Source organism: Eretmochelys imbricata, chromosome 10, assembly GCF_965152235.1.
Source record: "Eretmochelys imbricata isolate rEreImb1 chromosome 10, rEreImb1.hap1, whole genome shotgun sequence".
Taxonomy (NCBI): Eukaryota; Metazoa; Chordata; order Testudines; family Cheloniidae; genus Eretmochelys; species Eretmochelys imbricata.
In genome coordinates this window covers 44,249,377-44,272,505 of record NC_135581.1, presented here as the reverse complement: position 1 = coordinate 44,272,505, position 23,129 = coordinate 44,249,377, and the positions used below count along the sequence as shown (strand labels likewise).

The window sequence follows — 23,129 nt, the reverse complement described above, 5'->3', positions numbered from 1 at the left end:
CCCACCTGCAGGGTGATTAGCCTCGCCTCTTGGCTGCAGCTGGGCAACAGGCATCACGCCACTGAGTGGCCTCCAGAGGGACTGGCCCACAAGCCGCCCCAGAGTCCCAGGAGGGACTGAGGCCAGGCTGCTGAGCAGGGCCTGGGCAGGATGAGCTGGAATTTGGTTGAGCTGGGCCTTTCACTTGGCCCCATGGAGATCCCTGCAGCGGGGGGCTGCTCCCTGGTGAAGAGTGGGGCCCTTGCTGCAGCTTGCTGTTAATGGGGATTCCCCTCTCCCTGTGCGGAGCTGCCATGTAGGGTCACCGTGTGGTGCTTACAGGCCACTAGCCTGCGCCCCAGAGGCAGCTGCAGTGTTGGGGGAGGTGCACTTGGTGTATGGCTGGCGTGTTGAGTGGCTATGTCAGTGAGGGGGGCTAGCGAACACAGGGGCTCTCCCCACCCCCCTGCCCTGAGCTCTGCAGTGCCAAGGCCCCACTTCCCCACTGCATTCCTGCCCCTCCCTCCCAGGGACCCCCTCTGCAGGCCTGACAGCTGCACTGGCTGGAGGGCGGGGCTGGGCCAAGGCCAGGGCAGGGCTCTTCAGAGCGGAAAGTGCAGAGAACCCTTCCCTAGGTGCAGAGGGGCCTGCGGACTCTTCCATCTCCTTCTGGCAGAGGGGCTAATACCGCCCCAAAGCAGCATCATCCATGGGGAGCACTGATCCAGGGCCGGCTGCCCCCTTCCTACCCTCTCCAAGCCCAGAGGAGGTGGCAGAGGGGCTCTCTGGACCTCCCCTCCCCTCCCCTCCCTTCCTGTGCTAGGCTCACTCCAAGCAGCATGATATTTCCATGGCATCTCTCCTCCAGGGTGTTTGCCAGCAGGGCCCCAGGAGCTGGATCTTGCAGATCAGGACGCTAAGGCCCCCACCCGCTCCCATAGCAAGGCTGTGCCGAGAGGTGACAGCCTCGCCACCCCCTTAGACTGGGGCCTACGTTACAGGGCCAGCTGCCAGCCGACTGGGACTGGAGAGGCTGCCGAGCCTGAGTGGGATGGGCACCTGGGCAGACCCACCGGGGGCTGGAGGAATGATTCCATACACAAGGCAGAGCTGGGGAACGGGGCAGTTTCCAAGGGATTGTATTGAGGTTCCTGGTCATAATAAATAGAGCTACAGCGAGACCGGCACAGAGTGACTTCATGGCACAGGGACCATGGCCACACTGCTAGGGCACCAGCAGGGCTCGCCCTCCGTTGGCTGCTGCTCCGGTACCCACCCCCAAGCTCAGCAGCCTTCATCTGCTCCCCTCCCTCATCCCCTGCTCCTTAGGGATGCAGCCAGGTCTCGGGGGGGCAAAAACCTCCAGGGCAGTGACGGTGCACCAGGGGCGGGGGGGGGGTGGGACGGGAAGAGGGGGGCTACGGACAGCTGGGAGCATCCCGTCCCGGTTCCCAGGCTGCAGAAAGGGGTGGGAGGAGCAGGTCTGTCTGTCACTGCTGCCAGCCAGTGGAGGGGGGCTGAGATGTGGACAACGGAAAGTGTGGAGGGGGGATATCGGTGGAAATGGGCAGGGTGCTGTTCACAGGCTGTGGGGGGATGGGGAGGAGCAGCAGCCTCCTGGTCACTGTGCCAAGGCCTGGCTAATGTCCTGCACCAGCATGGTGCCAATCACCATCTTCTCACTGTTGACAGTTAGGTGGGCCCTGGCTCCTTCCTTCTGCTCCAAGGTGATGAGGACGAGGCTCCCGCTGGTCACCGTCTTGGCAGCGAACCTGCCCATGGGAAAGGAGGGGGTGTGAAAGCGCTGGCCTAGGGCAACGCCCAGCTGTGCCGCTCTCGCTCATCCCCGGGGCTGCAGCCCAGTGCCAGAAGAGGCGGCCCTGAGGCAGCCACAGCCTGTGCATCTGCACTGGGCCTTAGCCAGCCCTTGCGCCTGCATAGCGCCGGAAGGGGCACACTGGGGGCAGAGACTTCCCACCGACGGCTGCTCCGTTCACCCACCTGGTGCGGCCAGACCCGCTGACCACAGAGCTGCCTTGCAAACCATGGGGGAGCTGGGCCGCAGCCTGGAGCCCCTGTCCGAACAAGGGACTGCCACAAGCAGCATGCCAGCATTACATCCACTTTACAACAGTGTCCCCTGGTACTAATCTAGCCCAGGAACCGGCAGCCAAAGGCACCAGGAGCTGGCGGGTCCCAGAGTGGCACCGGCAGGATCAGGGAGGGCGAATGAGTAGAACATGGACCTGCCCCAGCCAGTGCCTGCCTGTTTCCCAATGGGGCAACAGGGGCTCTGGCCACAGCCCCTCTGTAACCACAGCTCCTCGGTGTGGTGCTGTCTTCCCCTAGGGGTGGCCGGCTCACAGAGGGAACCTGCTCCAGCCTGGGCTACCAGGGCTGCTCCTTTCAGCTCCAGCAGTTGGGACTTGTGTGTGTAGATTGGGGTCCCCCCACCTGTACTCATTGTCTGCTCCGCAGGGCACGCGGCTGACGTTGGCGGCCGCTGTCACTCGCTGGACGATCGTGTGGTCGCTCTGGCATTTGTCCGGCAGCGTCAGCTTCTCCATGATCTCACTCATTCCTGTCAGCTTGCCTGGAAAGGGGATTGGGGGGGTCAGCCTGGGGCAGCTCCGCAAAGGGCTGGGCGGAGCCGTCTGTGTGGCTGATCCGGTTTAAAGGATGGATGTGGCCAGGGCTGCGTCCAGCCCCCCGAGACAGGCACCTTCCCTGATTCGAATGGCAGGGCTGAGCTGCCCGAGGACCCTCCCTGCAGCGGCTGGAGGAGGCAGGGCTGGGCCTTTGGCAACAAGGACGAAAACCACGCAGGGAGCAGAGGACAACTTCGTGCACTTTTGTGTGTCCAGCAGAGGGCACCAGCTCCCTCTCTTTGGGATGCCTGGTGTCAGAGGGATCAGTGGGGCTCCAGCAGACTGCCCCAGCGGGGTGGGACGGCTCCGTCCCTCCCTGTGCTCCCAGGGCTGAGGTCTTTTCCTGCAGTAAGCAGAGCTGACACAGAGTCACATCCTCACGTTCCATCTACAGTGCATCACACCAGCGTAACAGGGGGCTGTTCAGAAGGCACTCCTGTCCTAATAGCACCCGCTATCGCCAGAGAAACAGATCTTCAGGTGGCTAAAGAAAACTGTCTGGTGGCAAGGAGCCACTTCTCAACAGTTCCGACTGTGAACTCTCTACTTCTATGGTTTGGCCTTTATGGTCTCTACTTCGCTATTGTTTATCTGTAGGGTCTCCGTCTGGTTCTTCGATTGTATTTGATACACAACTGATTTTGCAAGGTATAAATTGACTAATGCGGTGGGGTCTAATTGGTTAAAGAATTGTTTCATAATGGGCTAGGATGGGTGAAAAATTCAGTTTTGTGGACTTTAGTTTAAAATGATTGGTTGAGGTACAGTTAAGTAGGACCCACATTTTAACTATATATACTGGGGTCCAAAGGGAAATTCTTTGGAACCTAACTTCAGGGCGCAGCCCACGATCAGAGCTGCCAGACCTCAACAGCCTGCCAACGACACCTTGCAGAAACTGGAACCCCAGATGACCTGATCTTGACTGGCCAGCAGGAAAAATCTGCCTGCCTTATTGTCAGTGGTGAGCATAGTATGCTTAGCATGTGCGTTCTGTTTTGGGAACTGTTAATAAATAGAGGTTAAGGATATTACTGTGTAAAGCTCTTTCCCTGGTAAAAGGCCCCGCAAACCTGCAGATGAGTACGCCCTGAGCCCTAGGAACTGGGTCAGGGTGCATGCCTTTCAGCCCAGGCCCTAGGAATTGGGAAAGGGTGGAGGTGCCTAAATGAACTGGGTGATGCCTCGAGGCCACAGAACGGTAAAGGTGGGGCACCCTACAGTGTGTGGGTAACAAACCGATGCCAGGGACCAGTCCACACATGACTCTTCCAGACACCAGCTCCACCCAGCATCTGAGGACCCAGGTGGGCTCCTTCTGCCTGGGCCAGCACCGCCCCAATGGATTCTCCAGCGAGAACATGGCTGGCGGGTCAGGCGATGATGTGGGCCGGAGTCAGGCAGGGGTAGCTGTCTGTGTCAGCCCCAGGCTCTCCAAGCCTGCTGAGCAGTGCTGGGCAGGGCCAATGGGCCGACTCTAGCGGCACTGTAACAAGCTCCGGTTGTGCCTTGCAGCTTATGTCAAACATCAGAGGAAGGAGCCAGCTGGCCCGTGGGGCCCCAGGAATAGTGCGTGCTAACTATACATGTGCCAGGCCTAAGGGCACACCCTGCTGCTCCAGCTGATTTCAAACACACAACACAGTGAGTGCCACGAGAAGGTCCACAAACTATTTAAAGGGATACTACCTATGTACTACATCAATGGAACGAGAACCAGGAGGGCCACAGAGTCCCTGTTCACAGAGGCTGGGAGAGATAGTCCCTTGGGGGCTCCTCCCAATTCACCCCAAGCCCTGGGGTCTTAAAAGGCCTGAAAACCCCCACAGCGGCTGAGAAGGAGTGGCGGTGAGCCCAGGAGCACTTCATGCACTGGCTGGGGGTGTCATGCCCTCCCTAGGGCAGGCCAGCTCCCCATGCCCTGCCCATGTTGGTTCTGACACTGGGCTGGACCTCCTGCACTGGGTGGCCACAACCTGTTATTGAATGAAGTCAGAGAGTTGAACCCTGTCTGGGGCTCCCCGTGTGAGCTCATCTCTGGGACGGTTGAATCCCAGACCCCCAAGGCCGGGTCTGGGTCCAGAATTCCAGTCCCCACAGTGCAGTGTTCGTAGTGGGGAACTTTGCTGCAGGCTCCGATCCCACTGAACTGTAACTGCTCCTCATAGATTGCTCTGACGCTGCACAAGAAATGGCTCAAAGGCCATTAGCTTTACTGGATCTTGTGCAGCCATGTCCTGCAGGCACTGTCCATGGGGGGACACAAGTGGGAATTCCCTCCTTCGCCCTGTGCTAACAGGGCTCTCTAGCCTAGGCCCAAGTCACACAATCATCATTAAACCAGCACAGGGTGGCTGTGAAACGCTCCCGTTCCAAGTGAGCAGCGTTGTACCATGGGCCCTTCTTGTCCAGCCTCCTGCAATAGCCACCAACAGCTCCTCACAAGGAAGGCAACCCCCCCACACACCGAGCCAGCTCCCGCTGTTGTCCAGCAGGACAGGAGTTCTGTCCTGGCTGCTCAGCGCCCAGCTTAGCCCCTGCCGCTGCAGGAGGTCTGACCTTAGCCTGCTGGCAGCAGAGCCAGCCATGGCACTATTGGCCACAAACCCATTTGGTTCAGGAGAAAAAGCTAGCAGAGCAGAAAAAGAAGTAAAGTAGTTATATATCTCGAGCTCAGCTACAGCCAGCTATGGGGTGTGGGGTGGGGGGCTTCCTGACAGGACAGGCGGGGCCTAGCTGGCACATTGGGGTGACATGAGGCTGGACTTGCCCTAGGGAGACGTATGGGGCAGCCTAGGGGAACTGGCAGGAGCCCCCTTGCTCATTTCACCTAGTCCAACGCTAATGCTAGGGACCAATCTGGCACTGGTCCCAGAAGAGGGGCTGGACAGGGCAGCAGGCCTTTTCCATCGCATTCGACCAGGATTCTGACATCACCCAGCAAGTCCTGCTTTTGGAGAAAGAGGCAAACCCCTTCCCAGTGAGGGGGTGGGAATGAGAGGGGCTAACGAGCCCAGTGGGCCAGTGGAACAGCGCAGGCAGCCAGCCCCACGCGGGAGCTGCCAAACAGCCCAGGGGGTCCAGCTCCAGCTTGTTCGACTGGGGCAGGCCTGAGGGGGTGATGCTTGCAGCGCCAAGGCTGGTGGGTGATTGACTGTTAGGGGGCATTGCTGTAAAGCTGCCTCCAGCAATGGCCTCAGGAACCATGAGACTCAGCTCTGGTAGAGGCTGCACTGAGCCTGGGCACACATACCCACGGATGCAGAACTATACACGGAGGATGGAAACCCCTCCTTGTCCCACCATGGCTCTCTGAGTTGCTGCCTGCCCAGAACCTCAGCACCAATTAAATGAATCTCCTCTAGCTCCCCACACTTCTCTCTGCACCCCTGTACCCACAACACCAGCTGCTCTGGAGCTCTGTCCATGGCCCAGTTTGGATCACACCTCCCACCCCATGATCCAGCTGGAGGGACCATGCTTCAGCAAAGGGCCTCTTCCTTTACCAAGCAGGAAGAGCCCTGAGAATGCACATGCCAGCAGCCTCCCCATTGCCATGCTGGTATGGGAACCCGAGGGACGCTGGCTTACAGCGTGAGACCCTGGGCTCCTCCCTCCCCTTGGCAGGTGGGATTGGCGGGGGATGGCCAAGCCCCTCCTGCAATTTGCAGTCAGACCCCCCTGGGGGCCCTGGGTGCATCTTGCACCCCAAGCTCATGGGCGTGTAAAGCTTCACGTTGATTGGGGGTCCTGACATTGCACTGATGGTGCAGAGCAGTGACGCACCATGATGGCCGCACAGGTATGAGAGGTGGTGGCTCTACCACCCGCCACCAACAGAGGGCGCCAAGAAACATCTATTGGAATTTAACCCTTTCGTGTCATGGGCTCCTCTGTATCTGCCTCCCAGGGAACTCGCTGTTGCTAAAGCATGGTGCCTAGCTGAGTGCAGCAGAGGAGGGAAGATTCCTCTGCCATCAAACCTTTCCCATCCCCAGTCTGGGGATTGTGGGCACCTGAGCTCTCCTTGCCTGCAGCTCTCAGGATCTGGCTGGGACTTGAGCATGGTTGCTGTAATGCAACCAGTCAGGCAGGAGCTGGGGGGTCCTGGCCAGCTCCTGGGACTGCCAGGCAGATTCTGCAGCCTCAGGAGGTTCAAATCTGACCTCAGAGCTTCCCACATCCCCAGCCTGGGCCCATCCCAGGGAGTTCCCAGAGCTGATCTGTAACCTGTTTCCAGGTGAGCTATTAGACAGGAGTAGCCCTTGGGATCACACTGGGGAGAATTCCTCCACCTTCCCCACCCTCTCTGAGCCAGGCTCTGGGGATGGTTGGGCCTGAGGTGTGTTACGGCACTCAGAACAGGAGCACGTGCAAGCCACAGTCACGGGTCAATGCAGGCTCCGGCCCAGTGTGGCCAGCTCACAGCGCTGTGGGCTCATGTTTACGGTAAAGATGCTGCCAGGAAGCCCCCACTTGGACACCAGGGACCCAGCTCCTGAGCACAGCTCCGAACTCTGCAATGCAGGAGGGCAGCTGGTCAAACATTCGTGCCGGATGCTGGCTGGTCCTCTGAACCTCGGGGGGCTGCAGAGTGTGGTTGCAAGCATCCCCAGTGCAGGCTCAGGGGGGAGATGGTGGGAATTGGGAATGCTACCAGGGCAGCGTCTCTGTGGTATTTGAGCATGTCTGCTTTCCCAGCCATTTACATACCAATACCGGGGCCAGGGGCTGAACCTGGCACCTGAGCACCAAGAGTCAGGCCTTGGCCTAGAGCAGTGGTACCTAAAGTTTAACAGCCCGCGAACCCCTTTCACTAAATTGTGAAATCTCGTGAACCCCCTCCTAAAAATGAATATTTCCAGGGATTTAAGTTTAAATTTCCTCCGCATTCCTCCTGCTGCTGGACCCCGTTGACTGCCCTGGTCAACTGATCTCCACTGAGCTCGGGCTGCAGGTCCTGCTGACTGCTGGGGCTCGGGCTGCCAGCCCCAACTGCCCGGCCCCGCTCTCCCTGGGGCTCGGGCTGCCAGCCCCAACTGCCCGGCCCCGCTCTTCCTGGGGCTCGGGCTGCCAGCCCTGCAACCGCCCGGCCCCGCTCTTCCTGGGGCTCTGGCTGCCAGCCCTGCAACCGCCCGGCCCCGCTCTTCCTGGGGCTCGGGCTGCCAGCCCTGCAACCGCCCGGCCCCGCTCTTCCTGGGGCTCGGGCTGCCAGCCCTGCAACCGGGTCCCACCTGCTGCCTCCAATGCCTGGAGTCCTCTGGCCACCATTAGTGAAATGTTTCTGGCGAACCCCCTATAACGTTCTGCAAACCCCAATTTGGGAACCACTGGCCTAGAGGCATGACTCCACTAGGCTCAGCCCAGAGGGCAAGCTGTGACCACACACAGCCACTCCCGTACGGACCCAGGAGAGTCACCAGGAGAGTCCAGAGCCACGAGGGACAGTGAGGTCGAGAGACGGGCCAGCACCCAGGGTCCAGACCAGGCACAGTGGGGAGTGGGGGCAGGCTTCACATTAATGGGGAGCTATCCTAGGCCGGCACGGGAGGAAGGTGTGAGCCCTGTGGAGGGAGGGGAGGAGGCAGAGCGGTGGCTGGGTGCTCCACCTCGAGGAGAAGGAGCAGTGAGTGTAGGGCAAGGGGGTGAGAGGGTGATGCATGGTGAGAACGGCAGGGCGGGGGGAGGTGACCTGAGCAGCCTGGGATGTGCACTGAGCAGAGGGAGATGGGGGCGGGACAGGAGCTGGCTGAGGGCACCCACCCGTAGCCCCCGCGAGGAGCTGCAATGCCATGCTTACCGTGGATACTGCAATGTAGGCTGCAGCTGCCCTGGTCTAATGCGGCAGAGCAGCCTGCGGAGCCGACAGGAGCCCTGCACCCGCAGAGACACAGCCCAGCATACAAGGCTCTGCTTGGCTCTGGGCACCCTCTGCTCATAGCAGGGTGGCCCATTGGATGCTGGGAGTGTATTGTCTGATCCCAGCCAGCCCCCCGGGGAAGAGACCGCCAATACGGCGGGCCCACGCCGTGACCTGGTTGATGTGGGCCTCTGGATTCTGCCTGATGCTCCTTACTGCCGGGGGAGCTCCGTGGTGCCCTGGGAACCGGTCTCCTCCTGAGCCCTCTGGCAGTGCTGCACCACCTCCTCCCCATCCTGCCCCGATCTCCAAGGCCAGGCCCTAGGCTGGGGATGGGGGCTAAAACAGTGCTAGCTTGCTGATCTAGAGAGCAGCTCCCTGCCATGGACTCACTATGGGGCTGGCAGCAGAGCTAATGCTACAGCTGGTGGGGGAGTGGGGGAGGTAAGGGGGGCAGCAGCACCTCCTCCTCTGGGAGCTCCTGGAGCTGCGACTTACCTGCACCCGTCCTTAACAGCTGTGCTAAGGAAAGCAAGGATGCAGAGGGGGATAAAACTGGTGTTAACATCAGCCACTGGCACAGTCCCGCCAAGTGCAGTGCAGGGAGCCCCCCCTGTGCTAAGTTGCTGCAGGGGCGGGGGCTAGAAGTCACACAAGCATTAACTGAGAGGTGCTACCAGGCAGCGGCGGAGTAGCCACTGGGCCTACGGGGCCTGTGCCCAGAGGTCCTGGCCAACTGGGGGACCCTGGAGCCCCGGAAAGGTTGGGAAAGCCCCCGCGCCATGACCCCGCTCCTGGGCAGCGGCGCCGGGCAGGTGGGGCTGTAGGGGAAACCCCTGTGCCTCTTGACCCCGCTCCCCGACAGACAGCCGGTTGAGGGAAACTCCCGCTCGCCCCCGCTACTTGGTGTCCGCACTGGGGGAAGCCCCCTGCACCCCTGACCCCGCTCCCCAGCAGCGCCGGGCGGGTGCAGGGGCAAGGTAAGCCCCCCGTGCCCTCCTGACCCCATCCCCAGCAGAAGCTGGGGGGCAGCAGGGGAAGCCCCAGCACCAAGACCCCCGCTGCGGCCCCGGGGCTGGAGGAGCTCTCCCTCCCCGCTGCGGCCCCGGGCTAGGAGAACTCTCACTCTCTGCGGCAGACTGTGGCTGGGGGACAGAGCTTCTCCAGTCTTGGGGCCGCAGTGCGGGGGCAGAATGGGGAGGTACCCTGGGTGAAAGAGGGGCAGGGCCTTGGGGAAAGGGCAGAAAGGGGTGGGGCACAGGCAGGGTCACATGCAAAGGAAGTGAAAGGAGAGGGGAGGGGAAGGGAGGGGCCTCCCCACTTGCTCTGGCCCAGGGCCCCAGGAAACCTTAATCCGCCTCTGCTACCATAGGGGCCCTGCTGTGATGGCAGAAAATGAGACTTGAGCAAATGCTCCTCTTGGATGCGCCCAGCTGGTCTGGGCTCTCATATCTGGCTCCCCCTGTTGACCAGGGGTAGATCTGTGGCATCCAGAGCCTACGGCTGTCAAGTGGTACCCAGGGGAACGCTGCTCATCAAAGCCAGGGAGCGGGCAACAATGGAAGTAGATTGACTTGGATCAGGCTCACCCTGGTGCGGGGAGCCAGCACACCCAGCACAGGTTCAGAGATCCCAGCTGTGCTCTCCTGGGGAAGCAGTGATGCCCATGCGCAGTGCACAGCCTGGGGCACTGGCCTAGGGGCCAGAAGTCTTGTCAGCCACCAAACCCCCTTTTCAGTCTAGGCAGAAGGGGAGCTGGCTTCAGCCAGTCAGCACCTCCTGGTGTGGGATCAGGCCAGGTGAGCCAGTGAGGCCTGGACCTGTCATTGGCCAGGTGGGGAGGGAAGGGGTCATGAGGTCTTTCACCCTGCTCCGTGTGCCAGGGACACTGGACTCTGGAGACCTCCCTGCTTGGGCTGGGCAGGGCAGGGAGGAAGGCCAGGAGAGCTGTCCAGTGGGCTCTGGGTGCCCACGGCAGGGTGAGCTTTGCAGACGCTCTAAAGGCAATCAACACGCTCGATCAGCACTCACCTTGCTCCTTCTTGAACTCGTTCTCACTCATGAACACTGGGGCCATGAGCTCTCCCACCGGTGGCTGGATGGAGACGTAGAACTGGCGTGAGTGGGTGCTGGAGGAAACACACCACAGTGAGAAGGACCCAGCCTGGTTGAACCCGGGGAGTTGAGGGCAACTGTCAATCCCCACCATGCTCTGCCCTGCATGCCAGGCCCAGCTCATCAACAGCGGCAGCCACTCCTCCAAGAGCGCTCCAAAGCCCTGTGCAAATGGGGAAGGTGCCACTGCCCCACTATAGGGGTGGGGAAACTGAGGCACAGAGGGAGGGTCAGAAGGAGACCCCACCAGCGCTCAGCAGCCAACGCAGCAGCTTGTTATGACCCAGCCCTTGATGCTCTCTGGACAGCAGGGAGGAAGGAGCTCATCCGCCCCGGACAGACACTAGTGCCAGCGGGGAGTTGGGGAATGGGACTAGACACCCTGTTCCAAAGCACATGCTCTCCCATGTCAAGCAGTGGGGCAGCCCAACAGCTCAGTGCCAGGCGGTGCCATGTGACAGGCTATGTGCCCATTGCTGCCTAAGAGAAGGTAGGCCCTGCCTTAGTTCCCTTCTAAGGTGTGGGGGGGAGGACTCCCAAGCTGCGCCAGGGAGCAAATCCCCGGTGGTGTGGGAGTCACTGACTGATGGGGCCAGGAACAAGAACCCTTCTCTGCTCTCTGTAGGGCCCATTTGCGAGCCCCCTCTCTGATCAAAGCAGCTGCACTTGGGCTGGAACGGCTCTGCTGTGGACTCACGTGGGGAATCAAAGCCACCCTGCGCTGGTAACACCTGAATGCCTGGCATTACAGCTCCACTAGGCTCTACAGCCACCACCCCACTGAGATGAATGGGGCAGAGCCACTGCAGACAGCCCTGCCCCGGGTCCCAAGGTGATGTGTCTGGTGGGCCGGATCTGTGGCCAGCCGACACCAGCCCAGCCGAGCGCTGACCAGGGTCCTGGAGCCATGCTAAGAGGGGTAACTCCTGCCTGTACCCATGGGGGGCAGGGAGGGGAACTCACCACAGCTGGAAGTTGGCTGCCTGGGTGGAGTCGCAGAAGTCGATGCCCATGATTACGTTGGCGGTGTCGCCGGGCGCTAAGGACTCTAAACACAGGGACAGTGCGTGACTCCAGACATAGCGGTCTCCACCTGGGCTGGGCCAGGCTGGCAATGCACACAGTCATGGAATCCCCTCGGTCTCCGGAAGGGAGCCAAGGGGAATCCCCGCCTGTGATGCATGAACTGCAATGGCCTTAGCCAGCTCCCTGCTGCACATACACCTCAGGCCAGGTCCTTCCAGGAAGCCTACGAGGTTGGTGGGGAGGTGTCCTGAGGGTGCATGTGCAGCCCCCAGCCTGTGACTCCGCCCACAGGGCCCCGGGGGAGGAATGCTGCTCACTTTGGGGGAGGGTTCAGCCACCTAGAAGCGCTCAGGCCAGCACGGCTGACCGGGGGCTTCCGGCTGGGACCTCCCAGGTGGTCAGCCTGGGAAAGGCCAGTGCCAGTGGGGTGAGGATCCATCCCCCATCCCATGACAAACTGGGGTGCAGGTAAAGACACCACTACCCCTGACCACCCCTCCCCCCCATACAGTGTGCCTGGGTGACAATTAGGGCCCCATTCTAGTCTTCCCCGAAATGGCCCCTAGGAGACAGCAGCTGCAGCACATGTAGACAGAGGGGCCCAGGATCGTGTCCCAGGCAGGAAGCTTCGTGGGGCATCTTCTCTGCCCTACCCCCCTGATTTCAGTCCACAACTGAGCAGCTGGGCCCCCCTGCCCAACACAGAGTGTTTGGTGGCAACAGCCTAGCTGAGGGGCTTGCAGCCTGGCCCTGGCAGCGGGAGGGGCTGGCCACCTGGACTCCTGCTGGTCAGTGTGAAGCCCGCGTCCTGCAAAGCCCAGAACGTGCACCACGCCAGGAAGCCTCACTCAGTGGGCAGAGCCAGGCTTCGCCACTAACTCGCTGCATGAGCACCCCTGGCTGCAGCCCTGAGAGAGTGAGCCTGCCTTTGGGAGCCCCATCATCCCAGTTCAAGGCCAGCCGGCTTTACCGATCTCCTGGAACTCCTGGATTCGCATCCCAGACAGCAGCTTGGGATCGCTGACCCGCAGGTTCTTCACCTCCGACTCTGTATTGTTGGAGAACTGGATCTGCACGGCCACCATGTGGGGGTCGGGGGGGAAGGGCTGCCGGTTGAAGTAGTACTCCACCGAGAGCCCCTCGCCCGCCATGCGGTGCAGCAGCTCGTAGGTCTTCACAGTGCTGAATGTGGGGCTGAGCATCTGGGTGGAGGGAAAAAGGCCGATGGCACATGCCACGGGCGAGACGCAGGCTGGGGAGCAGCGATGAGCCAATCCCTATGCTCCGAGGCAGGGGAAGTGAAGGAATCACTTCAGGAGCTGGTCCTACCTCCATTGCTACCTGCAGATGCCTGAGGCCCTGGGCTGGGGGAGCAGGACTCTGGATGGCTGGCTGGGCTTGCAAGTTCTTCCCCCTCTTGAGCCATGGTGCTGGAACAGTTTTTGGAGTGGGGGTGCTGAGCTGCACCCCTCTTACCCCTGTCCATGCCCCTCACCGCCCCCTAGAGCTGGGGCTGGGAGCAGGGTCATGGCTCTGGGAGGGGGGGACGTGGACAGGGCTAAGGTGGTGGAGGCTAGGGCCACAGCTAGGGGCGGGTGCGGAGCCCTGGGTGCGGGGCTGGCGGCCGGGACTCTGGAGCCAGCAGTGGAGCCCTGGGGGGGCAGGGGCCGAGCGGGAGCCTGGGCTGGCAGCAGAGCCCCCAGGCACAGGACTGGCAGCCGAGTGGCAGCGAGGGCCAGCAGCGGGGCAGGCAGCCAGGACTCTGGGCAGCAGGGGAGCAGGGCCAGTGGCCAGGAAGCAGAATGTGAAACCTGGGGGTGCTGCAGCACCCCCACACCCCTACTTCCCATGTCTATGCTCTTGGGGTGGCCTAGTTCTCCTGAAGGGACCCCAGGGCCTACCTGCTGCCCCATCACTAACTCCCAGTCCCCCTCAAGTGGGGGAATCCCCCAGCAGAGTGTAGTGCAGGGGAGACCTCACTGCGGCTTTCTAGGCCTCCTTACGCGGTGCTCTGGAAGGAGGGATCCAGCGACAGGGCCGCCGTCCCAGCATGAAGAACCGGGGTCACTCACAGTAGGAACCAGCGAGGTGTCGGTCAGCGTGAGTCCCTCCAGGTCAGTCACCAGGCTGCTGGAGACGATAGCAGGGGAGGAGGCTGGCTGCGGTGGAGCGGGGGTGACTGCAAGGCAGAGACAAGTGCGGAACAAAGGGTTAAGAACCAGTGGTAGCCAGGACTGTCGAAAGCCCAGCGCAGCCTGGCAGGACCGGACAAATGGGGGCGGGAAGGGTGTTATGGGTTACGAGTCTCCTGACGCCTGGGGTTTGTTCTCCCGTCCCGTCAGTGTTGGCGGTGGAGGGGATTGTGCAGGTATCGCCCAGAGCCTGGGGGGGACACGACCCCACCCTCAGTGGCTTGGAAAGCGGGACACCCAGGAACGCCCAGCAGAGCCCTCTGCTGCCCCCGTTAGCAGCCCGGTTGGGCTGGCAGCCGCCTGATGAGACTGCAGGAAGTAGCAGGGAGTCTGGGAACTGCTGTGCATGGGGGTGGGGCACTGCCCTGAATACAGACTATGAAACTGACAACGAGCTGCAGAGCAGAGCTGAGCGTGGTGCCCCCTCGGGCAGGTCTCATCCAGGCCCAAGCCCAGCCCCAGGGGCACTGCTCGCTCTGCTGCTTCCCAGAGCCTTTGGTTTTGCTTTAAGCCACCTCAGTGGTGCTGAAAGGTGCCAGGCCCAGCCCAGCAGCCACAGCACAATAGGTGGCAAGGCTAGTGCCTGCTGAACCACCCAGCCCTGCCTTGGATGGGGCGTTAGGACTGAGAGGGCAGCTCCGTCTCCAGGGTGCGCTCGCTCCTCAGCCCCGCTCCCTTGCCCGACAACGGAGTTCGAGGCCAGCTGGGAGAGTGGTTTTGTGACGGGAACACAGAGAGGGCGGAGACCCAATTCACCACCCCATTGAGAGTGAGGGTGGCTCTGTGGGTGAAGCTCTAGCAGGGGAAGCAAGAGACCTGGACTCTATTCCCAGCTCTGCTGGTGACCATTGGCAAATCAGGTTTTCCTCAGTGCCTCTGTTTCCCCATCAGTTCAATGGGGCACTTTTCATCCAAGCACTTAACAAAGGTGATCAGTAGCATCACCCCCATTTTACAGATGGGAAAACTGAGGCACAGAGCGACGAGACTTGTCCAAGGTCACCCAGCAAAGCAGTGTAGAACCAGGACTAGAACCCAGGCCTAGCCACTAGGCAATGCTGCCTGTAGGCCTCCCTGGGGGATTGGGGAAGGATTTATTAGTATTTGTAACGTGGTTTGAGATTCTTGGCCAGAGAGAAGCAGGGGATCGTTAATTCGAACTGGCTGAAAACTTTCCACTGAAATGATTTGTTTGACAGAAAACAGCTTTTTCTTTGATGTCAGAACCAGATATTTTCACACACAAAAAATCCACTTCCATCAGAACTGTAGGGTTTTGTAACAAACCCTAAACAACTTAATGTGTCAGTTTCTGGCAACCAATTTTTTTTTGTTTTTACACAGAAATTTCAATTCTCAGCAACCAAAACACAAAAAAATTGTTCAGGTTTTGGTCAACTTAGATTAAATCCAAACCAAAAATTATTTGTGCCAACATTTTTCATAGATCAGAATCACAGTCATTTAGTTGTACTCTGGTAACCTGGGAGTGCTAGGTGCTGCACAAACACAGAACCAAAAGCTGGCCCCTGGCCCACAGGGCTGCAATGTCAGAGTCTTTAGCTTATTAGTCAGACTTTCCACAGGCCACTCTCCATCACCCTGGACACCCAGGGACAAACCCAACCTGACCTACATGGGCCAGCACCACACAGCACAATTATGGGGCCGGGGTAGGCTCTTGTGCTATTTATGTGGGATGGGCTCACTCGTCTTAGAACGTGGCTCTTTTCTCCTTAACTAGAGAAAGGTTTCCCAAGGTCCTGGAGGGTGAATTCCCATGGGGGAGTTTCTCTCCTGCCTGGATCCCAGGTGCCCACTCAAAAACTGAGAAAAAGGAGGGTGGGAACTAGGGACACTAGGTGAAATTCCCCCCCTGTACAGAGGGCTGGGCAAGGCCTAGGCACCTGAAGAAGAACACGCTCCCAGCATCTGTAGCCGTGAAATGTCAAGGCTCCCTCAGCACCATGGACAGATCACACAGCTATGAAGAACCAATCAGCAGGCAGCTCGTGAGCCCAGTGGGCGGGATATCAGAACTATATGCATAAGCACTCCCTCCCCGTCCAATGACATGGGCGCTACCCCTTTAGAGCATGCAAAGGTCCCAGAGTGCTTTGCAGGCAATGATGATTAGGCCAGGGCCAGGGAGACATTAGTTACATCTCACAGTGGACTAAGAAGAGCAGAGGTCTATTCCCAGCTCAGCCGCTGGCCTGCTGGGCAACCTTGGGAAGTCACTTCCCTGACCTGTGCCTCAGTTTCCCCATCTGTAAAAGGGGATAATGATACTGCCCTCCTCTGTGAAGCCCTTTGCGATCTAGGGATGGAAAGTGCTGTATTAGGATGAAGGGTTACTACAACAACTGGTTGCACTCTAAGTCATAAGGACAGGCAGAAATTGGAACCCAGGAGTCCTGGCTCCCTGTCCCTCTCTAACCACTAGACTATGCTACTACAAAATCTAGTCATACTCATCCAGCCTCTTCTGGTCTCCTTCCCTGGGCCTCACTCTGTCACCAAACGCAGGACCCCATAACAGAGCCAATCTGCTCCACAGCCTCTAGGGCACCCCTCAGAGTCTTGTCTCAGCCTCCAACTTCCCCACACGGAGCTCAGGCTGTTCCTGAAGGGGGTTGTCTCATCCTTTGCTCATTCCTTCCCCGAGAAGCCACGTTTCCCAGGACATCTGCTCTTAAAGGGCTCTCAGGCCATAAGGGACACCTGGGGTCCTGTGCACACATTGAGTGTGACACTGCCCCCGTCCTCAAAGTCTGTCCCAAGGAGAGTCCCTGTGTCTTTGCTGCACACCCCTCTCCCCAGCATGGCAGTGAGAACAGACTAACCCACTGCACCGGTGGCATTAGGCACATTCCCCCTTTGCAGTCCCAGAGAGCTCCCTGAAAGATAGATTTGGCCCACAAGGGCCTTCTATTTGGCTCACTGGGCATCAGATGCTCCCCCTCGCTCCCTGCTGGGGGTCCGCTGTAAGGATGGCCCCGCTGCCTGGCTCCAACTCTGCCTAGGGCCAGCTGGAGCCACATAGCAGCAGAAACCCTAATGGGGAGCAGGAAGGAACAGTTGATGCCTGGCGGGCCAAACAGAAGGCCTTCGCCAGCGGCTCCAGTCCCTGTGCTCCCCTGCAGTGCCAGGTTGCCCCTTTCCCTCCCCTACAGAGCAGCCTCCAGGTTGCCACGTGCCAGTCCCAGGCCTCGGTGAGGGGTGCTCAGAGGTGGGTCAGTGCAGGGATGCTACAGCCTAGGAGCAGGCAGGGGAGCACAGGGAGGACACAGAGGTGGAGCCAGACCTGAGTAGCATGACCTCCTGGACAGCAGAGCCCCCAGCTGGGAGCACAAGCCAGGCACAGGCAGGAGGAGGTGGGGATAGGACAGGCTCTGGGGGGAGCTACCTCCTGTGTCCCCCACAGTCCCCATCTTCCTCCCAGATAGGGCCCCCAGAATTGAGCTTTTCAGGGAGCCCTGTCAAATTATTGACTTGAACTGGGACCATATAGAACATGGTTGCAACCAAGGTCCTGTAGTGGCACCAAATCTTGTATAAAGGGGGTCAAATAAGGTATCTCAGACAAGGTTATGGTTTGCTGGTTATGATTATGCTGTCTACGTGTGTGTATCATTTTTGTAGTTATGAATATTGGCTCTATACTGTCTGTAGTTCAGACTTGTGTTATGCTTCTGGGTGACACCCCAGACAAGTTGGTGTCAGCTCTGCCTAGCTTGCTTGATGGCCCATTAAGGACCATCAGCTATACAACTGACCCACTGAGAGAAGGCAGACATGCCTTGGGACTCAGCAAGGTATGCAGGGACATGCCTATGGACCGAACTCTGAGGTTTTTCCAGGCCATGTGATGGACAGCTTGTCTTTGGGACAAAGAAAGAAAGACCACTTGGCAAGAGAACATAAAAAGCTGCTGCAGCTCCTCCATCTGGTCTTCAATCCTGCTTCTCACCTCTGGAGGGACTTTGCTACACTAAAGCCTTGAACCAAGTACTGAAAGACCCATCCCAGCTGTGGACGTACTCCAGAGACTTGATTTGAACCTGCAGTTTATTCTATCACTGCTGTAAGCCTGAACCAAGAACTTTGCCATGACTGTGTTTAATCGATTCCATTTAACCAATTCTAGCTCTCATCTGTATCTTTTTCCTTTTATGAATAAACCTTTAGATTTTAGATGCTAAAGGATTGGCAACAGCGTGATTTCTGGGTAAGATCTGATTTGTATATTGACCTGGGTCTAGGGCTTGGTCCTTTGGGATCGAGAGAACCTCTTTTCTTTTCCTGGGGTATTGGTTTTCATAACTATCTGTCCCCATAACAAGTGGCACTGGTGGGGATACTGGGAAACTGGAGTGTCTGAGGGAATTGCTTGTGTGACTTGTGCTTAGCCAGTGGGGTGAGACCAAAGTCCTCTCTGTCTGGCTGGTTTGGTTTGCCTTGGTGTGCATAGAAACCCCAGCCTTGGGCTGTAACTGCCCTGCTTTAAGCAGTTTGTCCTGAATTGGCACTCTCAGTTGGGTCCCACCAGAATCAGCATCGTTACAGGCCCCCATGGGCAAATGCCACCACTGACTCCCATGAGAGCCAGGCAGCAGGCAGGCAGGGAAGCTACAGTTCCAAACAGGGAGGAGGAGAAATGATAGCAAAGCAGAGGAGAGATGGGGAGATGGAGGGAAGGTGTCAAGAGAAGTCTCCCTGACTCTCTCCCCCGCCCCAGCCCTCCAGCCCATAGTGCAGTGGGGATGAGCCATGGGGCAGCGACACTCACAGTCATCCAGATCCAGCAAGGAGATCTCCTTGGTCCCTTTCCTGGCGTCCTTTGGAGTTGGTTTGCTGCTGGGAGGCTGCAAGAGAGGACAGAGCCGGGGCAGTATGACTGTCAGCAGGCGGGGTGCGGGCAGAGGGCTGGGAAAGGAGCACAGGGCCCTGAGAGGCCCAGCCAGTGGTGAGCTGGAGCCAGTTTGCACCGGTTTGCTAGAACCGGTTGTTAAATTTAGAAGCCCTTTTAGACCCGGTTGTTCAACAACCGGTTCTAAAAGGGCTTCTAAATTAACTGGCCAAAAGTGGCACCTTAAGCACCGACTCCATGGGTGTTCCAGCCCTGGAGCACCCAAAGGGAAAATATGGTGGGTGTAGAGCACCCACTGGCAGCTCCCTGCCCCACCCCCGGCCCCAGCTTGCCTCCACCTCCTCCCTGCTCTGCTTCACCACCGCCCCTAGGCTTCCGGCAAATCAGCTGTTTGCGCTGGAAGCTGGGGCGGGCTGAGAAGCAAGTGGCGGCTTCCTGCTCAGGCCCAGGGAGGCGGAGGTGAGCCGGGGAGGGAGGTGGGGGGGGGGGTGAGGAGGGCTGCCTGCGTGGCAGCAGGTAACCGAGGAGGGGGCGCGCAGGGGAACCGCTCCCCACCCCAGCTCACCTCCGCCACCCTCAGCCTGAGCGGGAAGCCGCCGCCTGCTTCTCAGCCCTCCCAGGCTTCCCGCCGAACAGCTGATTCGCGGGAAGCTGGGGCGGGGGGGGGGCAGCAGAGGTGAGGTGATCTGGAGCCGGGCGTGGGGCGGGGAGCTGCCGGTGCATGCTCTGCACCACCAAATTTTCCCAGTGGGTGCTCCAGCTCCGGAGCACCCAGGGAGTCGGCGCCTAAGGCGCCACTTTTGATGTGATCAGTGGGGGAGCGGCTGCTTCCCCCGCTCCCCACTAGCTATGCTCCCCCGCTCCTAGGAGCCAGAGGGACCTGCCAGATGCTTCCTGGGAGCTGCCCCAGGTAAGCACCTCTGGGACTCCCCACCTTGCCCCCTGGCAGGTTCCTCTGGCTCTTAGGGGCGGAGCGGGGTGGGCACCCACTACGGTGGCCCATGAGATCCTCCTGTCCAGTTCTGGGGGCAGCCAGGGGACAGGGGTAGATGGGGCAGGAGTCCTGGGGGGGCCTCAAGGAATGCGGGGGGGGTTGGGGGGGCAGTAGTCCTGGGGGGCGGAGGTGGGCAACTACCCCCTCGTGGGGTGAGGAGGGAACCCGTTATTAAGATTTTGGCAGCTCATCACTGGGCCCAGCTCAGCACTGGCACGGGGAGCCTTTGGTGCAGGATGCTCAGAGAGGGGCAGGAGCTGAGTCCCATCCCAGTGCATGGGAGCCCCGGCCCACCTCTGCAGGGCAGATGGGTGGTGCCAGGGCTCAGTGGCAGCAAGCCCCTCCCTGGACGCCCAGCCCGTCCCCTCACCTTGGTTCTCCTCTTGCTCTCCGGCTCTGACTGGGATTCCTCTGCCTCGGAGCCTGAGTCCGACTCAGATGAGCTGCTCTCCGAGATGCTGCCCTCCTCCCAAGAGGACTCGGAACCCCCTTTCCCTTCGTGCTGCGGCTTCTTCTTCTTCCCCTTCTTCCCCTGCTCCTCCTCCTCGCTGGGGTCGCTGCGGGAAGGAGAGGGTCAGGCACAGGGCACCACCACACCTCGCATGCCCCTCGAACAGGAGGACTGCCAGGGGGTGCCTGCTACCAGTGGCTAATTTATATACTTTGATATCATGGGTAAGAGCCACGGCTGGGGACCACGCGTCTGAGCTAGGCTCACACTCTCCGGCAGATTTATCTGGCAGGACAATCACATTGTGCCAATGTTGGGGTGATGTCATCCCAAGCTGTGACACACCCTGGGTGGCTGACACCCTCCCCACCCCCAGCACTCCTGAGCTGTCCCCTGCTGGTTGAGTGACTGACATCCCCCCCACCAACACTCCTGCATATCCCCCTGCTGGCACTGGAGTAGCTGGGCCCAGCCTTTCAGCCTGGGATCACTGCCTGGCACATGGGCAAAGGTGCTGGGTGTTAAAGGCATGAGAAACAGACATGGTGGGATGGGCTGCAGTCCCCCCATATCCCCGGGGGTGTTCCTCAGTCCCTATCCGGTGGCACCTCCTGCCCCGTCTCCCCTCCACAGCCTGTGATACCTCCCGGCGATCTCCAGACAGGCTTTCCGGGGCCCTTCCTTTCCCTTCTTTTTCTTCTTCTTCTTCTTCTCCTCCTCCTCCGACTGGTCTCCACTCTCCCCGCCCCGGCTTCCCGAGTCAGAGCCGCTCTCACTGCTGCTGCTGCTGCTCTCACTCTCCAACTCGCTGACTGATTCCGGTTCTGGGAGAGAGAGAGAAAATCTCAGGGTTCACAGCCCTTGCCATGGCACCGTCTGCAAGGCTGGCCCACCCACTGGCTCCATGCCAACAACTGCCCCGCCCAGCCCGCCGCTGGCCGCTACGCCACACTGCCATCCCATGCACTTGATCTTTCCCTCCAGGGCCCTTACACTGCCATGGTCGCTGGGCCGGGGTTCCCCCAGCTGGTGCGCTGGGGAGCGGGCAGGAAGGGAGTCATCATGTCATTCCCATACATGCACAGAGATGCGCCCTGTCCCGTGTGGGCGACGCTGGCTGTGCCCGCTCCCCACAAATAGCCAGGAGGCAGGGGTGGATGGGCTCTTCAGACAACACATTGTGTCCTGGGCCTTTCCCAGGGAGGAAGGGCTCCTGAGCGAGGGTCAGTCCAATTCGAGGACCCTGAATGCTCCTAGGCATTGAGTGAGAAGGGCTCTGTAGCCCCTGTCATCTGGGTGCTGGCCAAGGGCTCACAGCCCTTTCCAGTCAGGCTGCTGGCAGCCCAGCCTGGGCCAGCAGGGAAGGTGGGGGATGCACAGTGGAGAAGCTTTGGAAGGGCTGGCCCTTTGCCTCTCAGACACATCTTATCCACCCCCACCCAGGGGTGCTGCAGATGCCTCCCCCATCAGGAATATGACAGAGCCCACAGCTCACAACACTAGCAGATGAGAGCAGATTGCACTGCCATCCCCATGCAGCAGACGCCTGTGCTCAGCACAGCACAGGTAGGTAATGCAGGAGCCTGCTGCCCTCTGGCCGTGGGAACACTGTCAGGGCCAGGCAGTGCCACCCTGCTGCCCGGCACGGAGACGGCCAGGTCCCTCACCGCTGTCTGCTGATTCTGTGGGCCCGGACTCTCCCTCCGAATCCGAGTAGAATGGCTTCTCCACCTTCTCTTTCCTCTTCTCCCGGCTGGTGCACTTGGTCCATTCCGGAACCTGCGCGGGAGCAGAAAAGGAGGTGAGGCATGTGCCAGCCGTGGGGAGGACCATGCCAATCCCCTGTGAACCTCCCACAGCAGAGAGCTGACCCAAGGAGAGGAGATCGCAGAGGCCAGGCCCTTCCAAAGGGATTCTGCAGTGATGGACAGGCTGATTCCCAAGAAAATGTCCCTAGGGTCAGTACCATGGGGACTCTGTCCTGGAGGGGGGTGTGGAGACCACACAGCGATGCACGGACCATGCTCCCGTCCCTCTTCTCAGCACCCTCATGGCACGAAGCTGGCCAGCCTTCTCCTTGACAGGTGGATCACCCAGCAGCGAGCGCTGGGGGCAGATCCAGAGACAGGCATGGCAGGGCTCTGGCTGGGGGCTACGCTCCTGAGCAGGTGTGTGCTTGTGCACGTGCAATGCACGCTCAGCCCGGCTCAAGTTTAGCCCCGAGAGATTAAAAGGAGTTTAATCTACACACACGTTTGTGCGGAGGATGGGGATGTGGGTCTGTCTTTTACTCTCTGCTGAGATGTCAGATCCTTTTTGTGTGTTATAGAAAAAAGCCAACACATGCGCGCACACACAATTCCCAAGAGCTGGAGGTTAAAAGCAAGAGAGAGGGGAAAGGCACCATAACAAACACACACGAGCCACCTCTCTGAGCTCTCCCAGCAACCCGATGTGGCTTTCAATGGGGAAGGCGGTTTCTTCCTGCAAACGAGGGAGATTGCTGTCACAGGAGCAGAGCGACGCTGCAGGGCGTCAGCCCCAGCCCCTCCACTCCGTACCCCACTCCTCCTGCCCTAAGCATCAGGACAGGAACCACCCATGTCTCTGGACACCTGGGAGGTTCAGCAGCTGCCCGGAGCTTCGCACCAGAGCCCAGGGTCCCCTGAGACCAAGGCTGCGAGTAGTGCAGTGAGCACCCGTTCCCCGGGATTACACAAATGGAGCACAACACGAAGCCCCATTCCCAGAGCCCGGCTATCATCGTACCTCCACATTGCGCACAGATGGGTCGGGGGCCTCGTCCGGCCAGTCGGGGAGCTCCTGGTAGCCCACTGCCTTGGCATTGAGGAGGTGTGAGAGCGAGCCAAGCTGGAAATGGTCCCGATCTGCAGCAGAAAGGGAGAGTTCAGAGCACAGCCCTCCTGGCCCCACTCCCCACCCTAGGGGCTTCCAGCCTCACAGCCCAGCAGGCCCCATGTTCGACATCAC

At 59.7% G+C, this 23,129-nt stretch overlaps 1 protein-coding gene across 6 annotated transcripts in view; it reads right to left on the bottom strand.

Moving 5' to 3' along the window:
* Positions 1 to 1,102: 1,102 nt before the first annotated feature.
* AP3B2 (adaptor related protein complex 3 subunit beta 2) overlaps positions 1,103 to 23,129 on the bottom strand; it is a 52,273-nt gene continuing 30,246 nt past the window's right edge. For 4 of the 6 annotated variants that reach the window (XM_077827596.1, XM_077827598.1, XM_077827602.1 and 1 more), the window contains exons 17-28: positions 22,908 to 23,026; positions 22,566 to 22,622; positions 21,806 to 21,917; positions 20,782 to 20,962; positions 20,058 to 20,244; positions 18,613 to 18,688; positions 13,701 to 13,807; positions 12,599 to 12,830; positions 11,566 to 11,650; positions 10,519 to 10,616; positions 2,434 to 2,572; positions 1,103 to 1,751 (exon numbers count right to left, since the gene is read on the bottom strand). In XM_077827596.1, the coding sequence (XP_077683722.1) occupies positions 1,601 to 1,751; positions 2,434 to 2,572; positions 10,519 to 10,616; positions 11,566 to 11,650; positions 12,599 to 12,830; positions 13,701 to 13,807; positions 18,613 to 18,688; positions 20,058 to 20,244; positions 20,782 to 20,962; positions 21,806 to 21,917; positions 22,566 to 22,622; positions 22,908 to 23,026 (1,544 nt within the window). In that variant the 3' untranslated portion in view covers positions 1,103 to 1,600. The remainder of the gene's footprint in view (positions 1,752 to 2,433; positions 2,573 to 10,518; positions 10,617 to 11,565; positions 11,651 to 12,598; positions 12,831 to 13,700; positions 13,808 to 18,612; positions 18,689 to 20,057; positions 20,245 to 20,781; positions 20,963 to 21,805; positions 21,918 to 22,565; positions 22,623 to 22,907; positions 23,027 to 23,129) is intronic. The other 2 variants (XM_077827599.1, XM_077827600.1) reach the window with 1 other exon arrangement.